Raw genomic sequence first — 22,783 nt, 5'->3', positions numbered from 1 at the left:
AGGATTAGCATGGATGTTAGCTCAGGGCTGATCTTGCTCAGAAAATAAATAAATAAATATTAAAAAAAAAATAAGTGTAGTTATTATCATTATTATTATTTTACACTTGGCTAATAGAAAGTCCTATATGTGTTAGGAGCAGACAAGAAAAATAACAAAGATCGACTGGCATGAAAGGTTGCCAATATGCAACATGAGTTTGCAATACTCTCTGTGTCCAAAAAAGTAGGCAGGTTAGAGAAAACAAGTTCAAGGCCAATAGGCACCCATTGAATACAGGGACTGCTGGCAGCCAGATGACATGCAAAAGCTTTGATGTCACGCAACTTGAGAGATTACAAACTTGCTTCTCTGGCCCTGTGTCTGTGGGCAGGATGTCTCCTGGAAGCAGGAGATAGACTGTGATTTCCCCTGCATGCCTAAAAGAGTCACCTTAATTTAAACGAGGTAGGGGCCGGGCCCGTGGCTTAGCGGTTAAGTGCACGCTCCGCTACTGGCGGCCCGGGTTCGGATCCCGGGCGTTGCACCAACACACCGCTTCCCCAGCCATGCTGAGGCTGCGTCCCACATACAGCAACTAGAAGGATGTGCAACTATGACACACAACTATCTACTGGGGCTTTGGGGAAAAAAAAGGAGGAGGATTGGCAATAGATGTTAGCTCAGAGCCGGTCTTCCTCAGCAAAAAGAGGAGGATTAGCACGGATATTAGCTCAGGGCTGATCTTCCTCAAAAAACAAAATAAAATAAAATAAACGAAGCAGAGTAACTCCCCAGGTCATGGGTATGACTGCAGGTCAGCTGGGAGGAAGTGACCAGCCAAGACTGGAGAGTGGGGAGCCGAACGATCACCAGTTCATCTGAACACGGTTTTTCAGGAGCTGCTGTGTACTCAACACACACATGCTTACAAGCACTTGTCAAAACAAAGACCCGCTCTTCCGGACTGGGTGGTAACAGAGAAATGCTGTCAGTTCACTCAGCTGGCTAGCAAGTGGATCAGTAGGGGTGGGTGTCCTCCATCAGAGGCCCTGAGGTTTCAGCCATCGGAGCTGAGACACACGGCTCCTTTATCTCTTCCTACGTTAAAACAGGCACCTCCTCTAAGAAAGAATGTGACTTCTCCATTTAGTGGCAGAACCGGAACAAAAAAATCTGTGGGAAAGCTAATTCACACCTGAGGTTTTGGTTAATTTATAAATCATGGATCATAACACCAGCCCTCCCCACCTCACAGGTCAGCTGTGAAGACATAACAGTAATTCAGACTTACATTTCTAGGATACTTTATAGTTTTCTAAGGGTGTTCTCATGCTATCTTTATTGGTCCCAAAAGGATAACAATGACATTGTCAACTAAAAAAGCAAATTCCCCAGTTATTTTACCATCAAAACAAGTTTATTCCAGAACAGCCAAAAGAATTGCAATTCAGGATGTGCATGCTATGGCGGACCATAGGCAAATCCAGAGAAACAAAGGAATGGGCTTGCTTTTATAGAGGAAAAGTAGGAGTTGAGACAGACTACTTAGAACAAAAGTCCATTGGAGCAAGAGCTCAGGGTGGTGGCGACTTCTCATCGGCCCAGTGTGGTGGCTTCTCATTGGCTGAACTCTTGCGGGCGGGGAGGGAGATGTTCCCTCCTCCTGATCAGCACCTTTCTGTACCTCTTTTCCTGTTTGGAGTAATTGAGGATGTATGATAGGGCATGAGAGCTCTTCCTACAGGACTCCAATTTAGTTGAGTGTCCCTTATTACAAGCATCTTATTTCCCTTTGTCAATTTTCTCTTAGCACAGGGCCAGCCAAAACCCACAAAGCAATGTCAACATTCTAGTTCAAAACAGGAAACCCAGCAGTTTGTCAATAAAGGAGAGTCAGCTGACCCAGGATGCTATTTAATCCTGCTGAAATAAAGAGGGCACTTCTTAAAGGGACTATTCTTCTTGGGAGTACCCTGATCTCTCTCCTCTCAAATCAATAGGATGGCTGGGAGACTGACAAAGAGAAAGGGCAGTCAAGTAAGAAAGAAGGCTTTCTACTGAATAGTCTCAGACTCTAGCACCAGCAGGTCAAAGCCTTGGAGCAGTTCTTTATTTTATTTAATTGAGTGAAGCCTCACCCAACAACCTTTAAGCCAGCTCCACTCACCGGCAACTTTTCGCTTCCTTTTTCATCCCTTCTCCTTTCACCAACCATGAATTGAGCACCCATTAAGTGCTAGGCACTGGTAAAAGCAAAAAAGAGACAATCTCCTTCTTCCTGGGGTTCAGAGCTTCATGGTGGGGAGAAATTAATCAAGTCATCATATAACTACACCTAACATTACAAGGGAGGTAGGTGCCCAATGAACAATAGGTCATCTGGGTGAACAGAGAACAAGACAGGACTCCTGTCAGGAAGCAGCAACTGCCTGCGCACCCAGCACGGCGTTCCTCCCTGTAAGGGTGCCAACGGGAGATTAAGCACATGCTGGGCCTCTCCAGCTGCAACAGAAACCACACCACCAATCAGTAAGGGGCCAAAGGCAGGAGGAGGGTGTAATTACCCACCAAGCACCAACACTCCAGGCAGGCAAAAACACGCTGTCTTCCAGCTGTTTGTGTATCATTAGAAAAGAAATTAAGATGTCATTAGCAAGAAATTAAATAATGTGCATGTTGTCGTGACAACAAAGATACAGGCTGCCAGATCCTGCTCTGAGCAGAGATTGCCCACACCCAGCCCCTTTCTAGAGATCAACTCAATAGAGATTAAGGAGGAGAGGCTGCCTTACCAGTTGTTTTCCCCCTGTAGAAAATCTTCATGTCCATCAGCCCCGAGAGCTGGCTTGCCAGAATCTCCATCTGGGACCCGCTGTATTTGGAGGCTCGGAATATGCTGAGTTGTGACCAGTCATCCCAGTAGATTTCACTCTAAAAAGAAAACCCTTGCTCTTTAGTCCAGCTCTTCAGTCCTTTATTCTGGACCCCCAGTAAGAAAAGGAGCTCTGCCACACAGTGGACACCTAACATTCATTGGCTGAATGATTGGCCTGATCAAGAGTCCACTTAAATGTGAGCATCAGCGATTTTATCCAAACCTCACCAAATATCCACACTGAAGGAACTACCTAAATGGAACTATCCAATAAGCATTCAAGTTTGACCACAAGCCCAACCCTTCAGTTTGAAATATGCTTCCCAGTGTTGGGAAGAACCATTTTATTCTCTAGAGTCAAAGCAGAAGTGACAGACAACACAGGTGGTGCAGAGCTCGTCTAAGCCACCAGGAAGGAAGCAAGCAAACCTCACAAGAGACAAAGACACGGAGCCAAGATAAGGCTACTGACAGCAAAGGGCAAATTGGGAATTTCATGTGAAGTAACCTCAACCTGTAACCTGAAATGTGAACAGTGAGCACCCAGGGCCCCTGGCACCTCTGTCTGGGATCCCTTCATATGGGCTGAAGTAAATTGTGTCAAATTCAGAAATGAGTTGATTTTCTAGAAGTGAGACAAGCATCTCTGTAAAAAACCCCAAGTCAGCAGGCTCCTCACCTACTATTGCCCAATGCAGGGAACAATGAGGCCCCACCTTAAAGACAGCAATGGCGTAGGGGTGTGGGAGGTTGTCCAGGATGACCGAGCGCTGCTCGCCACTGAAGGTGATCCGCTCAATGCAGTCCAGATAGGCGTCTGTCCAGTAGATCCACCGGTCATCCACCGAGATACCGTTGGGCCACTTCACATCCTCTGACACAAGACGATGGACAGCGGAACCGTCCATGTTGCTCCGATAAATACCAGGCTTCAGGTCTCCCCAGTCGGTCCAGAACATCACTCTGGTTAAAACCAGGAAAGAACACACATCACATCAGAACTAGAGAAATGAGAGCTCAAATACTACTCCAAAGAGGTTAAGAAGCTCCTCCAGAACAACTCAGCTGATTATTTCAGCATTATTATTATAATCTGTAATTATAATACCCAAAACCACATAATTCCTTGACCCAGAAACTCCTTTACTGGAATTTATCTACAGATATAACCAAGTTATGCAAAGATAATATACAAAGATGGTCATCACTGCACTGCTCATACTAGCAAAAATACATACATATGTAAACAGTCGTCCCTCAGTATCCAGGAAAAATTGGTTCCAAGAACCCCTGAGGATACCAAAATCCACGGAGTTCAATCCCCTTATATAAAATGGTATAGTAAAATGAATACAGTCAGCCCTCTGTATCCACAGATACAAAGGCTGTGGATACAGAAGGCCGACAGTATACATATTTACATGTATATATACATGTATATACATCAAAATGTTAATTTACAGAGAAAGTGATATACTGTGGTACATACAAAAGAATATCAGGAAGCTTAAAAATCTACATGTGCTCACATGAAACTATCTTCAAACCATATTAAATGCTTTTAAAACATGCAGAACGGTATATATCCTATGATTCCTTTTTTTTTTTTGAGGAAGAGTTTTTTGAGGCTCTGAGCTAACATCTGTTCCCAATCTTCCTCTTTTTCTTTTTTCTCCCCAAAGGCCCAGTACATAGTTGTATATCCTAGTTGTAGGTCTTTCTCGTTCTTCTATGTGGGACGCCACCTCAGCATGGCTTGATAAGCGATGAGTAGGTCCACGCCCAGGATCCGAACCAAAGAACCCTGGGCTGCAGAAGCAGAATGCACAAACTGAATAGCTACGCCACCAGGCTGGCCCCATCTTATGATTCTATTTGATGCATGCGTGCATTTGTCTGTGTGTTTTAAGGATATGTGTTTGTACATGGGTAAAAAAAAAATTCTAAACGATATACAAGAAACTATTAACTATGATTATCCCTAGGAAGTGTGAGAGTAAAGGGTTAAGAGAGAAAGAGAAAGGAGGAAACAAATACCTTCTATTTCATAAATTTCTAGTCTCCTTTAATATTTTTAATCAAGTACATAGGTTACTTTCAGAATTTTCTTTTAAAAAATAGACATAATTCTGAATCATAAACGCTATAAGAAACGGGTAAAAAGGCTATTCCAGAATTTCCCTTTTAGTTACGCTTCCTTAAGTTAATAAATTAATAAAAAGCACCTTTGCATTTCCCCAGTGCATACAAATTGCTAGTAAGAAAACTGACACAAGCTGGGGGCAGGGAAAAGATGGGACACACTAAATGTTTGTACCGTGCATGAAACTCAAGATAAAGAATCCTTACAATATCCAACCAGTCCAGACTATGTCTATGGAGAGACTTCTAATATTAGCTTTTATTAGAGAAACCCCACAGATGTGAGACATCTGGATGCCTAAGGAGATTCCAAGGCTTACAAATGAAAAGGGAATGAAGTCGTCTGACCAAGGTGACTAAACTATGGTTTGAAGACTTGCAGTTAACAGATTACTTCAACCACCATCATCAGAAATAAGTCTTTGCCCAGCAGTTTGCATTTCCATGAGAATCTGTCTGTTGCAGCATCTGACACACGCTGAATTCCTCTGGGGCCACACTTACCCTTCTTGGGGCATGAGGACCAGAGCCCTGGGCCGATCGAGCACGGAGGAATTGACGATCGTGAGTCGGAAGTCGCCGTCTGGATTAGCTACCTGACAAAAAAGGGAGAGAAAGAAAGCCAAAATGGATCCAAGCTCCTTAAAAGGCCCACATTGCAAAGTCTCCTACTCAGCTCCTGCCCACAGACATGCCCCTCTATGGCCACCTGATTCCTCCACCTCTGGCTCATGTGACAATTCTCACATGGTCTGACAGAGGAGCCAGCCTGTCTTCCCCACTTCCAGGGTCATGATGATCTGCACAAAGTAATTCCTCGATATGTGTTTACTAATTTAACCCGCCTATGTTGCTCCATGCTCTAAAGCCACCAATGGCTCTATACTGTCCACCAAAAAAATTCTTAATGTCACAGCCTTGCAATAAGAGTCTCCACAGACTCTTAATTCTTTCTCCTCCACTTCAGCTCCTATGACCTCAGCCAGGCTCATCTTCTCATGGTTCTCCTCCAGGCCTTACATCCTCACTCCCGTCTGCTCTCACCATATCCCCTCCCGGGCCTGCCCTCTACTCTCTAATCAAATTGTATCTTTCCTTCAAAACCCACGTCCAGGCCTACCTCCTTCGCTAACTCTTCTGACCCACCTTGATCAATGAGCATCTGTAATTCTCATCACTGACTCATCTTACACCATTTTGCACAAACAGTATTTGAGTTGTACACTGTGAGAGTGTGGACACTTGAGCTCTGCCTGCATCCTTCTAGCACTTACCAAAGTGCCAACACACACAGGTAAAGGAAGGAGGGAAAGAGAATAACAAGATCATCAATGCACAGTCAGTCCGCACCGGGCACTGTACATCTTTTCATTCACTTCTCTCAACCACTCTATGAGGTGAGCACTCTAATTATCCTCTCCTCAGTCAGGGCTCAGCTCAGACGTCACATCCTCAAGTCGCCTCCTCTGCCCGCCTTTTCTAATGCTGTCCCACGTCCCACATCACACGATCACATTGCTGTTTGACGTTCTTTGCAGCACTTATCACCAACAGAACTGCTTGACTTATCTCTTCATTACCGTGCTTCCTCCACTAAAATCTAATCTCTATCAGAACAGGAACTTGTGTCTTGCCTCCTGCTGTATCATCACGACCTAAAACCATACCTGGCATATATCACACACTCAAAAAGCACTTGTCAAATGACTGAGTGGATAAATGGATCCTCATCTTACAGATGAAGAAACTGCAGCTTAGAAAGAATAAGAAACTAGCCCGAGCCACTTAGCTAGCAGAATAAAGACTGAACCCAGGTCTACCTCTCAAGTTTGTGCCTTCTGTCTTGCAATTCTCTTGGCAATCTGTGTCTCCCTGCTTCCACTTTACTTTCCACATGACCCGCCTGCCGTACCTCCACGGGGAGTCACTATAAAGAGGTGCTGAGACAGCGCCCCAGGGCCTCAGCAGTAACCTGCAGGAGTTAAGTGCGCCTATGAGACAATGACTTTGGTGCTTTAGAGGCCTTGGGTAGCTAAGCTGCAAACAGGTGAGTGGTAATAATAAGAGTACCTACCTCACAGGGTTGTTGTGAGAAGTGAATCAAATAATTCCCGCAAGGTGGTTCCAACAGGGCTTGGCACATGGTAAGTGCTTCATGATTAATGATTAATGATGATAATTGATCACGCATTGTCATTATTACTCTAATTGACTACAATAATACCAGAGTACTGATTTTATAGCATTATAACAATGCTATGGTATCATGATTATCATTATTTACTACTCTATGCTTCTGCTAACCAAAATATAAACTGTCAGGTATCTTAATGAAATCTGTTTGCTGGATTCAGGCATCCTGTTCTCACGTGGGACCTTCATGGCAGTGAGCACTAATTCTGAGACTATCCCCCTTTTCTTCCTTCTCCAGAGGCTCAGCTGGTCCATTCTCTGGAATTCTCAGAGACTTGCCAGTACTCTGGCAATTTACCATTTGACACACTGGCTCCTACCTCTGTGTCAAATCTGGCTCAAAGCCCAGTGCTCCCCATGCTTACTCCATTAAGGACAGCACAGAACACACATACCTCAATCTTTTTAAAGCCAGCATCCACCCAGTAGAGTAACTGGCTAAGAGGTTCAAAAGCCAAGGCTTCCACTGTCTCCAGGCCGGAATTGATGATCACCTCTTGCCCTGTGCTCCCATTCAAACAAAGGCGCTGAGGAGAGAAAAAGAAGAAACACTGTGAAATGCTCAAAAGACCTCCTCGAATCAGTCCCATGGATGGTCACCCTTTACTCAACTGGCCTGACTGGCTAGGGATAAGATGTTTTGTATTAGTAAACTTTCCAGATGAATAAAGCCAGTTTTTAATAAAAGCATCTCTAAAACATATTATGGTTTCCTGTTTTAAGCAGAATAACTAAACAGAAGTTAATCATTTCTATGACTCTGCATTATCACTATGAACACTGGTTGCTGAACTATGCTGGATCACAATAATGAGGTCGGAGATTACTGAGATGCATGAGTCTGTTTGCTGTCAAAATAAAGGAAACCAGACTGCTGTTATTTTTAAGTTCTCCTGTCTGCTTTTTACAGTCTTCCTCCCTGGGAGGCCCTAGCCATCAGGTGCTATTGTTGGGACAGCTACACTCAGCAGTTAACGCCAGCTCCCATCCCCACCCCCACAAACACCCAGGCACCGTAAAATCTCTGTGGGGTTGGAAGTCCAGATAAAACCTGTTGAAACTGCTTTACTAGAAGGATTAACTAGGCAATGAATAAAGATCAAACAGTTCTCCTTTAAAATGCATGGGTTGGAGTATATGCCTGTCTATCTGGCCTGTGAGGATCTTTACAGCTTACTTCCCGGTTCTTGACTGTGGCTCGGAATAGCTGAAGTGGATAATTACGCAGACTACGGATAAGTCAAGGGTTACTATATGGTGGCCTGGGAAGAAGGATGCTAAAGAGGCAGCTGGAAAAATAGAGAGTGACTAATAATCCTGCATTCCTAGTCCTAAAATCTTCCTAGCAAGAAAAGTGAGACCTCACTTACAAGCAAGATCCCAGATTTGGGGTTCCCTTTGACCTTCCTACAAGGACAGAAAACTGAAAAGTTCCATCAGTAGGCCCCGAGATGAGTTATGACTTAAAACCTCTAATACCCATTTCCCTAGGCCATCAGGCCATAAGCTTCTGAAAGAAGCTTATCTCCTGAAAGAAGCTTCTGAAAGCAGCTTATCAAGCTTGGGCAGTCACAAGGCACAGCCCCGCGATCAGACCAAGGGTTGACTCACCTGGATGATGTCCAAGGCCAGGTCAGACCAATACAAGCAGTTGTGCTCATAGTCAAAGTCCAGGGCCACCGCCGCCCGCAACCCGGTGAGAGGCAACTGCTCAGTGGCTCCTGAGGCCAGGTCGTAGCGGTGGATGGACTTCCGTGTGGCATACAGGATGAATTCGTTCTCCTCTACACAGACACACAAAACAACAGGGAGGGTGGACCTGGGGGATGCTGAAGATAGGTCTAGCACGTCTGACCTATTTTTTCTTACACACAAACCTCAGAGCCATTGGCACATAGGGTGGATCAAGTGGAAAAATATATGAATCAAGACTTAGAAGGTGTGTAATGGAATCACATTTCTGCCCCGGGCACGTTACTTAAACTCCTGTGAATCTCAGTTTCCTTGTCTGCAAAGTGTCTTACTTGTTACATTTGTTTTTTAACCTAGAACCCTTAGTAGGCATGCTCCAACATCCATACTTCTGAGCTCAGCCTAAAAGTCTTCAATCACACTTGACAAAATAATTACACCAGTCAGCATGTTCTCCCTCATCATATGACTGAGTCACACAGCACCATAATCTTGTTGACTAGAGACCACTAGTCGCTGAAGACTTGTAGCTAAGTTTTCTATTCTATTTGCTCACCCATTCAATATTTTTCACAATGACATATGGCAATTATATAAATCTATTGTATTTTCAAAACAATAATAATACATTTGTTCTAGACTACTTACAAAACGTTTTACAACATAATCATCGATAAGATCCTATTTCTACTTAACAAATATTTATACATTGTACATGCTACATACCAGGCATTGTTTAATCTGCATAACAACTGTACAATGGAAGAACTATTATTAACTCAATTTTACAAAAGAGAAAACTGAGTGCAGAGAGGTTAAGTAACTCACTCAAGGTCACACAACTAGTAAGTGGCAGAACCGAGACTTGAACTCAGGCAGTCTGGATCCAGAGTCCATGTTTTAACCACTACAGAATGCTGCCCCTTATGATGTAGCTACTAATGCTGCCACTTTTTAAGATGTAGAAATAGAGGCCCAGAGTGCTTAAGAGACAATGTCAGGCAACTAGTAATGGAAGAGCTAGTGCTCTCTCTCTCACTCTTAGGGAACAGCCTGGAAACATCCAGATTCTTCCAAAGGGAATGGAGATGACCGATACACCTGCATCCATGTCTAAAGCATCTATTTTGACAATATGTTGCATATGGGACCAAGATGCAAATCTGAATCCCTCTGCTGCATGCCTGCACAGTTATTGTTGTTGTTTTTTCTCTCTCTCTCATTCTATTCATTCAATGAGTTAACATATACTAGCCACCTGCTTTAAAAAGGCTTCTATGTAGATAATGCACCAAAAGAATAAATTTACCTATAATTTGTAATAAAAGTCCTTCTTTTCCTTTGGTCTCACTTCACTTCAAAAGTATCTAAGCTACCACCACATGATAACTAATCTCTCCTTTCAGTTTTCAAGAAAACCTGCCCACTGTAATTTCCAGTGAAGGGGGTAGTGAAGGTGAAACCTGCCAAGTTCACTGTAAATAACATGGAAACCAAGGACTCTCGTGGAAGCTGCCACATGGTCATGGAGAATACAATACATTCACAGCAGCGAGCCCTTCACCCCACGTCTCTTTCTAACATCTATAAACCTCTTTCTGTTGCTTTGGTTTTTTCTTCTAGCCAACTAATGCCTTTATAGCAGAGCCTGAGTCCAGAAACATTTGCCTTAGGATTAGTTATGGAGGAACATGCAGCCTATCTTTGTGCAATACTTCACTTAAAAGAACAGAATTCTTGGCCAATACCCAGCCATACATGAGCACAGCCTAGAAATTTGTGTTATTACAGCAATCATAAAGGAAGAAAAATTACTTCATTTCTAAAAATCCTTCCAGATGCCCAGATTACCTCATCTTCGCAAAGATGTTATGGTTCCCACCAGTCCTCTGAAACCATCTTTTCCCTTCTTGGTACGTCCCTGCCTTCTGTTACACAGTTGTTGTTTTTTTTTTTTAACATTTAGGAGCCAGCCTACACTGCAAATGAAATTTTTTGCTTCATTCCTGTTTTGTCTTCTCCCATTAGAAGAGAAAAGAGCTTTCCTCCCAGTTTAGACGGCTTTAAACAAACTGTTTTGTCCCTAGCTGAATTATCTTCAGAAATATTTATTGCAAAAGTATGTACTTCAGCCCCTTAAGAGCAATCACTCAAACCCTGCTCACCCAAGCCCTCATCAATAACAGCTCTTGGGAGGGGAATATGTGAATATTATCTGCTCATTTGTGGGAATCTGCTGAAGCCGTGTTCTTTTTAAGTCTCCACAGTGAGGTATGTTAATTACTCTGGTAATGATGGAAGATTAAATTAAGGGACTAATGAGCTTAGCATGAAAAACACCAGGGCAAGCTGGCAAGCAGTGAGTGAACAAGAGGGCTGCCCTGCCCTGCCTGCAGAGGACGACGCGACTGATTCTCATGATTCATTTGGCGCTTACGGCTGTTCCATTAGACAACACCACTGCTGATGGAAGTCAGCCCCAATCATTCATCTTCACCAAGAGATAAGAGCAGGAGGAAGGGCTCAGAGGGAATAAGGAAGCTCTACATGAATAAGAACCAGAAACTCAGTGAAGAAAGAAAAGACATGGGGCTGGCCCGGTGGCATAGTGGTTAAGTTCGCACGTTCTGCTTTGGCAGCCCGGGGGTTCATGGGTTTGGATCCTGGGCGTGGACCTACACACCACTCATCATGCCATGCTGTGGTGGCGTCCCACATACAAAATAGAGGAGGATTGCCACAGATGTTAGCTCAGGGCTAATCTTCTTCATCAAAAATAAAAAGAAAGAAAGAAAAGATGTTAAGACATTATTTCTTAAGAGATCACAATTTCATGTCTATATTACAAATACCTTAACATGTGCCATCACTGCTAAATCAACCTAAAACATGGTCTGGAACACACTATACCTTTATAGTATTTGCACTCAGGCCAAAGAAGTTTTTCTTAATTAACATGCATAATGATCATCTAAAATAATGAGAATGACACTTATTTGCCATTTGGGTGATATCCATCCAAGAGCATGGGGCTCAGAGTCTGAATTTTGGCTTTGTCACTTACCAGATGTGTGACCTTAAATAAGTTGTTTAACCCTCTCCTCTGAACATGCTTCCTCATATTAAAAAAAAAAAAAAATGGACCTGGTAATATCTGCCTCATTGGGTACGTATAAGGATTAAAATGACAAGACACGGAAAAGTAAATTAAAATGTGTAAAATTCCTTTAAAATATTAGTTATAATTATTATTATAAAAGTTAAGATGGACCACTTAGCTACTTCCAAAAAGCTACAAATCTCTTTTAATTCAACTATGACAAACAGATCAAGGAACACACAAAAGACCTATGGGCACCCTCTTAGCCCCCCGTGCCTACAGATTACAACAGATGCTGAATAAACATTTTTCAATGAATAAGAGCGATTTCCCTCAAAAAATATTTTCCATTCCTATAAAAGCATAGGCTATAAATAAATTTAGTTTGGATACTAAGCTTAGGGGAAAATGGGAGCTCTGTGATGCTTGAGACTTCCATTGTCTTACTCCACTAAGTTAGAAAAGCCACAAGACTGGGGCTGGGTGAGATCACGATAATGCTTCAGGGACAACTCCAGAAGTCAAAGGGAAGAAACCACCTCTTACCTGCCAAGGGACACGGGACCAGTTCTCCTTCCAGTCGCACTTCAACATCTCCTCCACTACAAGTATCCCCAGAAATCTTCCGATAGCTGTCACCCCCACCCCAAGAGCAAGAGGTCAGACACATCAAAGAATAGTCATGGAGGCTTCATAACTGGGAACATACTTCCTATCCATGGACAATAGAGTTCATCCATTCATTTCCCTGTAGACCAAGAAGGAGGATGCCTTATCATTCTAAATCGGTCCAGCTTGTAAACAGATTAGGCAGCCCAGACAATTTGGAATGCTGTCCTGGGCAAGAGTTTTACATATATCTCTTCAACAAACTCCCTTGAAGATGTGTCCTTGCTGAAGTTCATGACCTAAGATACAACTAGAGTTGCAGAAAAGCTTACAGACTTGCATTTTTGGCCTCACTGGGGGTAGAAGACTTTGACAACATCATAATTTTAAATCTTGTCCAAGCTACTTGAAACCTGCCAACTTGGAATTCTAGCCTTTTGGGAATGAAAGGAACCCACATGGTCCTCTATGCTCTCTCACACCAAGTGCAGACCCCTCGTGTCCCTGACACGGCAACCTCCGTGAGACATACCCTCTCGTTCTCCTGTAAGTAGAACCCACAGGACAGGGCACGGGCAGGGAGTACGCCTTCCCAGGAAACTCAGAATCTGGAACACAAACTTCCAATGCCAAGTCTTCACTCATCTTGAAGCCGAAGTCACTGAAAAAGCAAGCAGGGTTTGTTAAGGCTGTTGATTTACACACTGCAGGCATTTCAGTACCAACCCTTGTGACTCCCATCATACTGCCTATCACCTGGATTATGTCCCTTTAAAGAACTCACTTTTTTACGCTAATACATTTCCAAAAGAAACGGTTATATCAGAACTGTAATTGGAAAACCACTATCATATGCCATAAACAGATGAAAACAATACAAATCATTACACCAAAAACAAAATAATATTAAATTTTTTAGCTAGATCCCCGTTTCCTACCCAAAGACTCTGGGCCTGCGCTCTCTTTGTTAAAGGGACTAGCAAATGTTAAAGAATTACTAGCACCCAGTGAGACTTTCTCCTTGACATGATTGGAAGAATTAAAAGTGAAATTTAAAAAGTAATCTTTCTTTTTTTTTAACCAAAGATTGAATGTCGTTGAAGACCATGTCCCCATACTACCTGAAATCATCTTGAGTGCCTCATCCTGCACTTCAGGACACAGCGCTCTGATCCACAAGATCTTCTGGAATTTGGGGACCATATCTCTGCCAAACCACCCAGGTCAAGGGGCAGAGCCCTGGAATAGGAAGCAGGGGTCCTAGGTCTCATCTTGGTTCCGCCCTTCACCGCATGACTTCTCTAGGCTGCACTTAACATCTCTCAGATGAAGCAGCTGCATGATATACTTCCCAAAGCCCAGCCAAAACCATAAATTTGTAATTCACAGGGATTTTCCATGTCGATGTACTCTGCCCAAAAGGCTTCATTTACTCTCTTCATTTCAACGAATATTTACCAAACACCTTCCATACGAAAAGTGTGAACAGGTACAGGGCACAGTGGTTTGTGTGTATATTATGTCATAATCCACATTTAGCAATATGTAGAGAACTGTTCAGAAGGAAGAGTTTTATTACTGTATCAAACAGGTCTCATTCATTAAACCAGGTAATTTTTACTGAATGGCTGCTTTAAATCTTTTTGGGGACTAGGTGGAGCATTAGCTAATTGCTTATTTGCCTCCAACGGCAAAGCACCCTCCTTAGGCAGGTTTCTTCAAACTGTAGGTCAGGACCTAGTGGGCTGTGAAAGCACGCTGGAGGGTGAAGACTAGCTTCCTCCCCTCCCTGAAAGAACAGAAGATTGCAAAACTCATCACACTTAAATGTTATCTCATAAAACTTTTGTTTTAATCATATCTGTGCATGTGTCTACCTATACAAACATGTAGGTACAGGGTCATGCTATTAAATGCATTGCATTCTAGGGGTTTCACTCAAAAGTGTGAAGGCTACACTTACGGGCAATGTGGGGAAATATAAAGGTGTAAAGAAACTACCCTGAAATCAGGGAACATGTGGGCCAATAGTTGAGCTGCCCAGTGAGGTCTGCAAGGACTGTCAGAAGTGACCTGACCTTCAAACGTGGTCATCACTCAGGAGCTGAACTAAAGGACAGATACTACAAGCTCTCTCGTTCTTATTTCCTCTCCTGTTGTCCATCTTCAGACCACTTCCCTTCTCACTGCCATAGTCTAAGGCCACCAAACATTTCCAAGAGCCACACAGTCAGGCTGGCTCCTTTCTGGCAGCCTTAGCAAACAGAGAAACAACAGGATGGCCTGAAATCAATACACCCTCTACTATTTTCATGGGTCCTCGCCCTCATGATCTCATTTGGCCTTCAGCCCAACTCCATGAGGGGCAGGGAGGTGGTTTTCTGGGTCTATAATAAAAACTCAGCCCCCAGTGGGTTTCCACGAGTCAGCTGGGGTATGCATGGTACATCAATGGGAGCCAGGCCAGGTTCCCAAGAAGGCACACCAGCCCCTGGTTTTTGTTTTTTGTTGTTGTTGTTGTTTGGGGAGGAGGTGCAGATTTTAGAGAAAAAGCATAATAGTGGACATTAAGGAAAAAAATCAAAGATTTGTTAGATTTTCTTACATATTTTTGATTTCATTTTATTTTGAAGTACTTAATGGGGTTAAAAGAGGGAAGAGAGGGCACCATAATCTTTTCCGGGATTAGGGCCTCTACAGTCAGAGGAACTACCTCGGGCCAGCAAAAGCTGTCAGATCAGAATTACAAATGTGGGGTATCTAAGGGAGAGCAGAAGGCAGCAAAGGGGCATTGAACTGACATCACTGGAAACATCAAACAGCTGTGGGGTTTTGCCACTGAAGCACCTTTGCTATTATCTTAGGACCACACAACTTTCAAAGAGAACGCACATCTTGCTCCGCCTAATGCCCTGCTGCTCAGAGGGTGGGTTTGCAGATAAGAGCCTCAGGGTCCTCCAGAGCCTGGCAGAACTGCAGATCCCTGGAACTAGAGTCCGAACTTGCATTTTAACAAGACCCCAGGTGATTCATATGCACATTCAAGCTCCAGAAGCATTGGTCCAGGACAGGAGTTGGCCAAATCTGGTTAGCTGTTTCTGTAAATAAAGATTTATGGGCTCACAGCCACGCCCACTCGTCTCCAGCTGCTTTCAGGCCAGCACAGGCAAAGCTGAGTAGCTGCAACAGAGACCACATGGCCTGCAAAGCCTAAAATGTGACTCCATGGCCCTGTTCCAACCTCTGGACTAGAACACATCAGAGGTTTCTGGCTTTAGTCAAGATAAGTGTGGCTTTCCAAAGCAAACTTTAGTTTCTTTGTACCTTAGCAACTACTGAAAAATGAGTTACGTGCTTATGTTCAATACCCTGCTCTACTGACAGCCCTACCTAACCTGGAATGATTTCATGCTAGAATACAGACTCAAGGGACTGCCTAAGTGCTCTGCTGCTAGAATCATCTTCCTAAAGCTAAGCTCTGTTCTGATCATCAACCCCCCTCAAAAGTCTTCAAAGACACCCTCATACCCCTATCGTAGTTTCTTTTTAGCCTCATCTCCACTCACTGACCCTACTTGAGACATCCAATCTAAACCACCAACTACACTCCCCTGCCTCCACACCTTCACATGGCTGCTACAGGTTCTTAGAAAGCTCCTGTCCACATATCCAGATGCTTCCTTAAGGCCCCTCTCACAGTGCTTCCTCCAGAAATTTCCTGATTCCCCAATAGCAAATCACTTCCTGTCAATATCACAATACAAGTACCCATTCCTCCTCCACGGTACTCACAGCTCTCCACCTCCTGTTACAATTATTTGTGCACATGTCATTTCTTCTACGTTTAGCATTCTCAGCAGTGCCTTGGATATGCTACTTAAGGACTAATGAATAGATAAATATATATACACTAACATTCCCTCATTTCAGATAAAGAAATAAATTCCCTCTAGAATAGGGCTCCTAAGAAAAAGGAATTTTCTGCAATGGAACCTTCAATATGTTCTCTTTTTGGGTTGCCCTCATACATATAAATCCCACAGTGATCTACTCCTAAATAAATTACTGCAGCTTCCCTGGGCTGTAACACTTCAACCATATTACATGCCTGTGAGAACTACATGGAATAACCTATGTAAAAAGTGCTGAGCACAGTTCCTGGAACATACGAGATGCTTAATAAATATTTGTTTCCTAGGATTCTCTTCCTTTCCTCAGCAGAAGGGACCATGCCCTAGTCTGTTTCCCATACTGCTGAGTGAATAAAACATGACTCAATCCTGAGCACTGATGAAGAACCAACCATTCATAGTCCTCTCGGGTGCAGGAGCAGTTGGACACGACCACTGGCCTGTCAAAGTCTTCTCCATTAAAGCACGTTGCGTGGGGTATCCTCCGTTTGAAAACAGTCTTGTGTCCAAGCAAACACTCGTTGCCCCGCTCATCAGACGGTGACCACAGCTTGTAGTCATTCTCTGTGCAGGGAACCCCTGAGGGAAAGCGAATGCAGCATGAAGCATCAGAGGCAGACCCAAGTGGGATTCCCTGTCCTTCTGTCCCTCAGCCCAGCTGCCCACTTCCTGCCTGGCAGGCGCACAGGCCTCTGGAGCTGTCACAAACATCCATCAGCTTGCTCTGAGGCTGGGCGGCACCCAAGCAAATGAAAGTGGTACCTCCAAAGCTGGGAAGAAGCAAGCCACCTCTGGCACTATCCAAACTTCTGAAATATTTTAGCAGATTCCACAGGTCCCTTTAGAATTAGGTACCCAGAGGTGTTTATCTCCCAGGGAATTAGGGAAAGGTTGAGTCCTTAATAGATGGCATCATTCAGGAGTATTGGTCCCGGCCTGCTCCCTGGGGTGATACGGGCACATCTGGTAGGATGACCCAAGAGCAACACAGAATTTGTTGTCACTGCCTGGAAGGTACAGGATCTTCATGGAAGGAGGGTCAGAAACGGTAAGACAAGGGGGACGATCACTCCATCTACTCACATTCACTCAAAATTTAAGTAGGGTGTTTTCTACAGGAATTCCAAAGTATAACTATGTCTACATTGGTACTTTATGTCTTTTTTTATGTATGTGTCTTTGGTCAGATTAAATGCTGCCTGAAATTGATAAACTGTCAATTCAATGCAATAAACTGTCAATTCAATGCCATTCAAATCAGCAAGTACTTATTAAACTCTTACTGACCGTCAGGCTGTCCAGTGGGGGAAAAATAAATATGCACAGGACAGGTTCTTGTTTCTAAGAACCTTATAACCTAGTTGATGGGAGATGATACAGAGTGACAGATGCAAATTTTTAATTCAAGCCTTGATGAGTCCGCCTATGCTCTGGACACAGAGAAGAGGGAAGAGGTCTTCTGGTGGGGATTTTAGCTGCCAAGTGCATTGGATCCTGAAACATGAAAAGGATTCAGGAGCCAGCCCAGTGGTGTAATGGTTAAGTTTGCACACTCCACTTCAGTGGCCCGGGGTTCACAGGTTTGGATCCCGGGTGCGGACCTACACACCACTCATCAAGCCATGCTGTGGTGGCGTCCCACGTATAAAGTAGAGGAAGATTGGCACAGATGTTAGCTCAGGGCCAATCTTGCTCACACACACAAAAAAAAAGATTTCAACTGGTGGAAATTGAATGGGTGGCACAGCGGGCATTCCAGGCCACTGGAACAATAATGTCAACCAAGGCAGGGAAGGAGAAGGCAGGGTTACATGGAGGGCAGGGGAGGAAGGAGGATGCTGAGGAGTTTCACTTCTCCCTCCTTACTTACACATCCTGTACCTAGACTGGCAGATCGTGATGAGATCCTACACTGCCCTGGGAGGACTGTGCATCATTTGGCACACTGCCTTTCACATAGTAGTTACTTGCTGAATTTGTCAAACTGGAACTGCTGACTTAGAAGAATGCTTTTCATTCATTCACATGTTCAACATACATATACCTAAACATGCTACATGCCAGTGACTGCACAGGAAATGAAGATACAAAAGAGTAACATATGGTCCTATTAAGAATTGTCTCAGTAATTGCCTCTGTATTTCTCACTCACTCACTATATACGTGCCCATCTCCTTCAATGGATCACAAACTCTTCTGGGTACAGAGTATCTAAGCCGATGCTTTCGTCAATAACTATTTCTATGAAAAGAGCTGAAGAGGTGGCAGCTTACCCAAGGCACCCGTGGCGTTGACCTGGAGGATCAGCCAGCTGTGGACATTCTCCTTATTGGAGCCAAAGATGGTGAAAATGGTGCTCTTCTCTCCAGGTTCCGTGAGGAGCCCATATACAAACACTGGCTTCTCGGAGAAGATGAATGTCTTCCAGGTCTCTCCTTCATTGGTACTGTATCTGCCCAAAAGCAAGTAAGAGAAGTCTTGTAGTTAAAGGCTCCAGGGCAAGGGCTTGGTTTCTAGATAACATTCACCAGTGATCCTGGGTTAAGGCAGGGAAAGTTTAAGGCTGTGCCAGAAAGCAAGTGCTCAGAGACTAATGCAGACACAGGAGCCAGCCTGATGGGGCTCCAAGTGGCCAATTTGGGAAAATTTGAAAATAAAAAAGAAAAATGATGGTAACAGATATACACTGAATGAAAATAGGGCAAGGGTCTCTAAATGATACTAAAGGGGAGAGAGAAAGGGAGGAGGGAAATTTTTTCTTATATTACAATGCCACCTAATAAATGTTGACAACAATGACAGAATGAGATAAATGACCATTGTGTAACCCCCACTGTAATAACCGAGTCAGACAAGATCATCAGTGGATGATGAAACCGTTGGGTGAAAGAATGCAGGGAACCAGGATATTCACAGGGTCTAAAGACATCAAGCCGCAGATGAAGAGGAAATATAATTTTCAGTGGAATCTGAGAATCACAACCTTCACCAAACAGAGCATTACTAATAGTGGGACAACCTGACAATAGGTGCCCCCTGCATAAAGCATTGAGGGTAAGACATTATCTATGTGCTGTTCTGTGCAGTGGGACACATCTAGAATGTGGAACATTCTACATGACAACTGGTCTGGATTCTTCAAAAAAAATCAAGGCCACGAAAAACAAACAAACAAGGCAGAGGCTTGTTATAGATAAGAGACTAAAGGGGTGTAACAACCATATCAATATGTAAACCTTGACTGCATCCTGGATTGGAAAAAAAAAAAAGTAGCTATAAATAATATGGGATGACTGAGAGAAAAATAAATATAGTGTAGAAGTAATAGTGAGTTCATGTTCATTTTCTTAGGTGTGATAATGGCATTCCGATTGCATAGGAAAATACCCTTATTATTTGGAGATACGTGTTTAAGGATTTAGCTGTGAAGGGGCATGATGGCTACAACTTTCTTTCAAATGATTCAGCAAAAAAAGGATGGACAGACAGACAGATGGATAGGATAAATAGATGACAGACAGACAGACAGACAGATGGTAGACAGACAGACAGGATAAACAGATAGAAGTAAAGAAAATTGGTAAAATGTTAACAATTGATGTTTCTAGGTTATACAAGTGTTCTTTATACAATTCTTCCAAATTTTCCTGTGGTCTTAAAAATAAAAAGTTGGAGGAAAAGCATGTCCTGAGAAAAGTCTCCAAGGCAGACTCCATCAGAAGAAAGCAAGCCTTGAAAAAATAACCAGCACTGAAGTAACTGTACTAATTTTCAATTATCTTTGCATTGAAGAGGAGCAGGAGGAGGAGGAATGCTACCTGACACTTACTTCATCATCCAGTGAGCTGTGAGATGCTCAACATCAGAAACCACTCAGTTAGAGCTTCCTTTCGGATCACAGAGCTATTGGTTCTCTCTTAAATCCTAATATATACAAAACTTATTTTTCCTTCACCTTTCCTGTAGTTTTGAGATTTTAGTTTTACTCCCCCAGCATCCTAACACTTGACATAAATCTCTTTAAGACCTCACAGGATCCAAACACTTCCCCTTGAACTGAGATTTTGCAAGAAGGCTATGGGTTAAACCAAGTGATGGGGTTACAAGGCAGCATAAAGAACATCAATGATCCCCTCCCCCTAAGTGATCCACTCTACAGATCTTCCAAAGAGGAGAAACTCCCATCTGGCTGATATGCTTTTGGTTTAACCCAATTTGGAAGCAGAAATGGGGATAAGTTAACTCATTCAATCTCCTTCATGTACCAATGTGACGAGCTAAAGGCCTGGTACCACTTTTAAAGCAAAGTGAACCAGCAGAGTTGGCCTCTTCACCAGACATGATCAGAGCTATCCGTCTGCTCTGTGATAATTCTGGAAGTCCATCCATTTGCACATTGCCTAGTTAATTCTATGTAAGAGCTCCTCAAACCCAAGATAACCTGGAGAAATGAATCATCCTACTTCTTGAGAGGTTCCCAAGGACTCTGAAAATAACGCATTAATGAGACTAATAAGAAGGTGCATGGCCGAGCACAGCCTTGTATCTGAGAATAAACCGCACATTTAGAAAATGGTGCTTTTTCAGAATTTCAGGGACAGGGCAGTCACATTATCAACTGCAACAGTTAAGGGAACTTCTATTCTGGACTGAATTCTGACCCCTAAAGGAGAACTTGTCTTGATGAAGTGCAAGTGACAAGAACCCTGCAAGAAAACAAAGCAAGTCACCTCTGTACTCCTAATAGTCAGGGAAGAGGATACAGGCCCGAGCCTTTAGGAATGGAGATTTCAATATGTTCTGAAAAAAATATAGACATATTCCCATGGCCAAAAACTCTCAAGAGGATGGGAAGATCATTTACAACCAAGGGCAAAAACTTATGTCTTTTTTTTTTTTTTTTTGCAAGGAAGATTAGCCCTGAGCTAACATCTGTGCCTATCTTCCTCTACTTTATATGGGACGCCGCCACAGCATGGCCTGACAAGCAGTGCGTCTGTGCGCGCCCGAGATCTGAACCTGCGAACCTTGGGCTGAAGTGGAGGGCATGAACTTAACTGCTACGCCACCAGGCCAGCCCCGCCAAGGGCAAAAACTTAAAGAGCAGTAGTAACCCGCTAGTTAATTCTAGCTGTAATTCTTACAGCTGGTAATGTGTAGGAACAGTGGCCAGACAACTCAAGTTCAAAATAAGTCAAAGATTATGCTTCAAATTACCTAAATAATTAGTACATCAGTGTGTCAGTGGGAAGATGGGTTGGTTACCTAGTAAGTGCTATAAAGAATCAGAATGAAATAGGATCATCTTACTCATGTGCAATAAATACATAAATAGTATAAATTGGTATAAATAGTAACAATGGAAAAAAAAGGCAGAACTACTCAATTTCTATTTTGGCTTTATGTTTTATCAAGGAGAATGATCTTCAAACTGGACAAGGCAGAAAAAAACAAGGAAGTTAAAGGAAAATAAAGTACAACCGAGGGAACTGAAAGACTTAAAGATATGATTACAGAGTTCCTTTTAATAATCTCTAAAAGAATCATGGAGAACAGTGAGAGATCTTGAAGACTAGACGAGGAAAAATAGTTATATATCCCTAAAGAAGAAAGAGTGATTTCCAGAACAGACTATGAAACAGCTGATTTGAGAGAACGTAGAAAAGAAGGAAGTCAGGGCTGGGACCTCAAATGGTTTCACACACAAGTCACAACAAACTAATCCCATTTCCTTCTGTCATGGTAATTCTTGATTTGAGGAACAGGGTAATGATATAGAAGAATCTTTTTTTCATAAGGATCTTTGTGGACCACACAGTTGGATAAAATTCACTGTCAGTGAAACAAATCCCAGTGCTGATATATGGTTTGATCTCAACCCAAAATAAGACCTCGAGTTCTCAGAGAGCTCGACACATCTGTCGATGAGCTGGATAACGGTATGGAAGGTGAATCTACCAAATCTGCAAAGGGTACAAGGCTGATGGTACAGATAATACAATAAATGCCAAGAACAGAATTTAAAACATTTTCATTACACCAAAAGAAGAAGCAAAAAATGAGAATAAAAATAAAGTTCCACATGCAGCTTCAAAAATCTACCTGCTCAAATATAGGATGGAGATAATCTGGTCTTTAATAAGATCTGTAAGAAAAAAGGATCTCTGGGTTTTTTAGTTAAACTGAACTTAATCTTCTGATACAGGTTACAACATGAATAAATCTCAGAAATATTATGCTGAGTAAAAGAAGCCAAATACAAACAAATGGAATCCTGAA

At 42.9% G+C, this 22,783-nt stretch overlaps 1 protein-coding gene across 2 annotated transcripts in view; it reads right to left on the bottom strand.

The window, feature by feature from the left end:
* SORL1 (sortilin related receptor 1) overlaps window positions 1-22,783 on the bottom strand; it is a 163,867-nt gene that overhangs the window by 62,714 nt on the left and 78,370 nt on the right. For both annotated transcript variants that reach the window (XM_087433828.1, XM_004427196.3), the window contains exons 13-21: window positions 18,778-18,956; window positions 16,897-17,083; window positions 13,126-13,254; window positions 12,531-12,616; window positions 8,804-8,976; window positions 7,588-7,719; window positions 5,504-5,595; window positions 3,574-3,820; window positions 2,775-2,913 (exon numbers count right to left, since the gene is read on the bottom strand). In XM_087433828.1, the coding sequence (XP_087289954.1) occupies window positions 2,775-2,913; window positions 3,574-3,820; window positions 5,504-5,595; window positions 7,588-7,719; window positions 8,804-8,976; window positions 12,531-12,616; window positions 13,126-13,254; window positions 16,897-17,083; window positions 18,778-18,956 (1,364 nt within the window). The remainder of the gene's footprint in view (window positions 1-2,774; window positions 2,914-3,573; window positions 3,821-5,503; window positions 5,596-7,587; window positions 7,720-8,803; window positions 8,977-12,530; window positions 12,617-13,125; window positions 13,255-16,896; window positions 17,084-18,777; window positions 18,957-22,783) is intronic.

Source organism: Ceratotherium simum, chromosome 7, assembly GCF_057802395.1.
Source record: "Ceratotherium simum simum isolate JZ-2026a chromosome 7, ASM5780239v1, whole genome shotgun sequence".
Classification (NCBI taxonomy): domain Eukaryota; kingdom Metazoa; phylum Chordata; class Mammalia; order Perissodactyla; family Rhinocerotidae; genus Ceratotherium; species Ceratotherium simum.
Note: the sequence above shows the minus strand (reverse complement) of the source record. Positions and strands in the feature narration are given on the sequence as shown.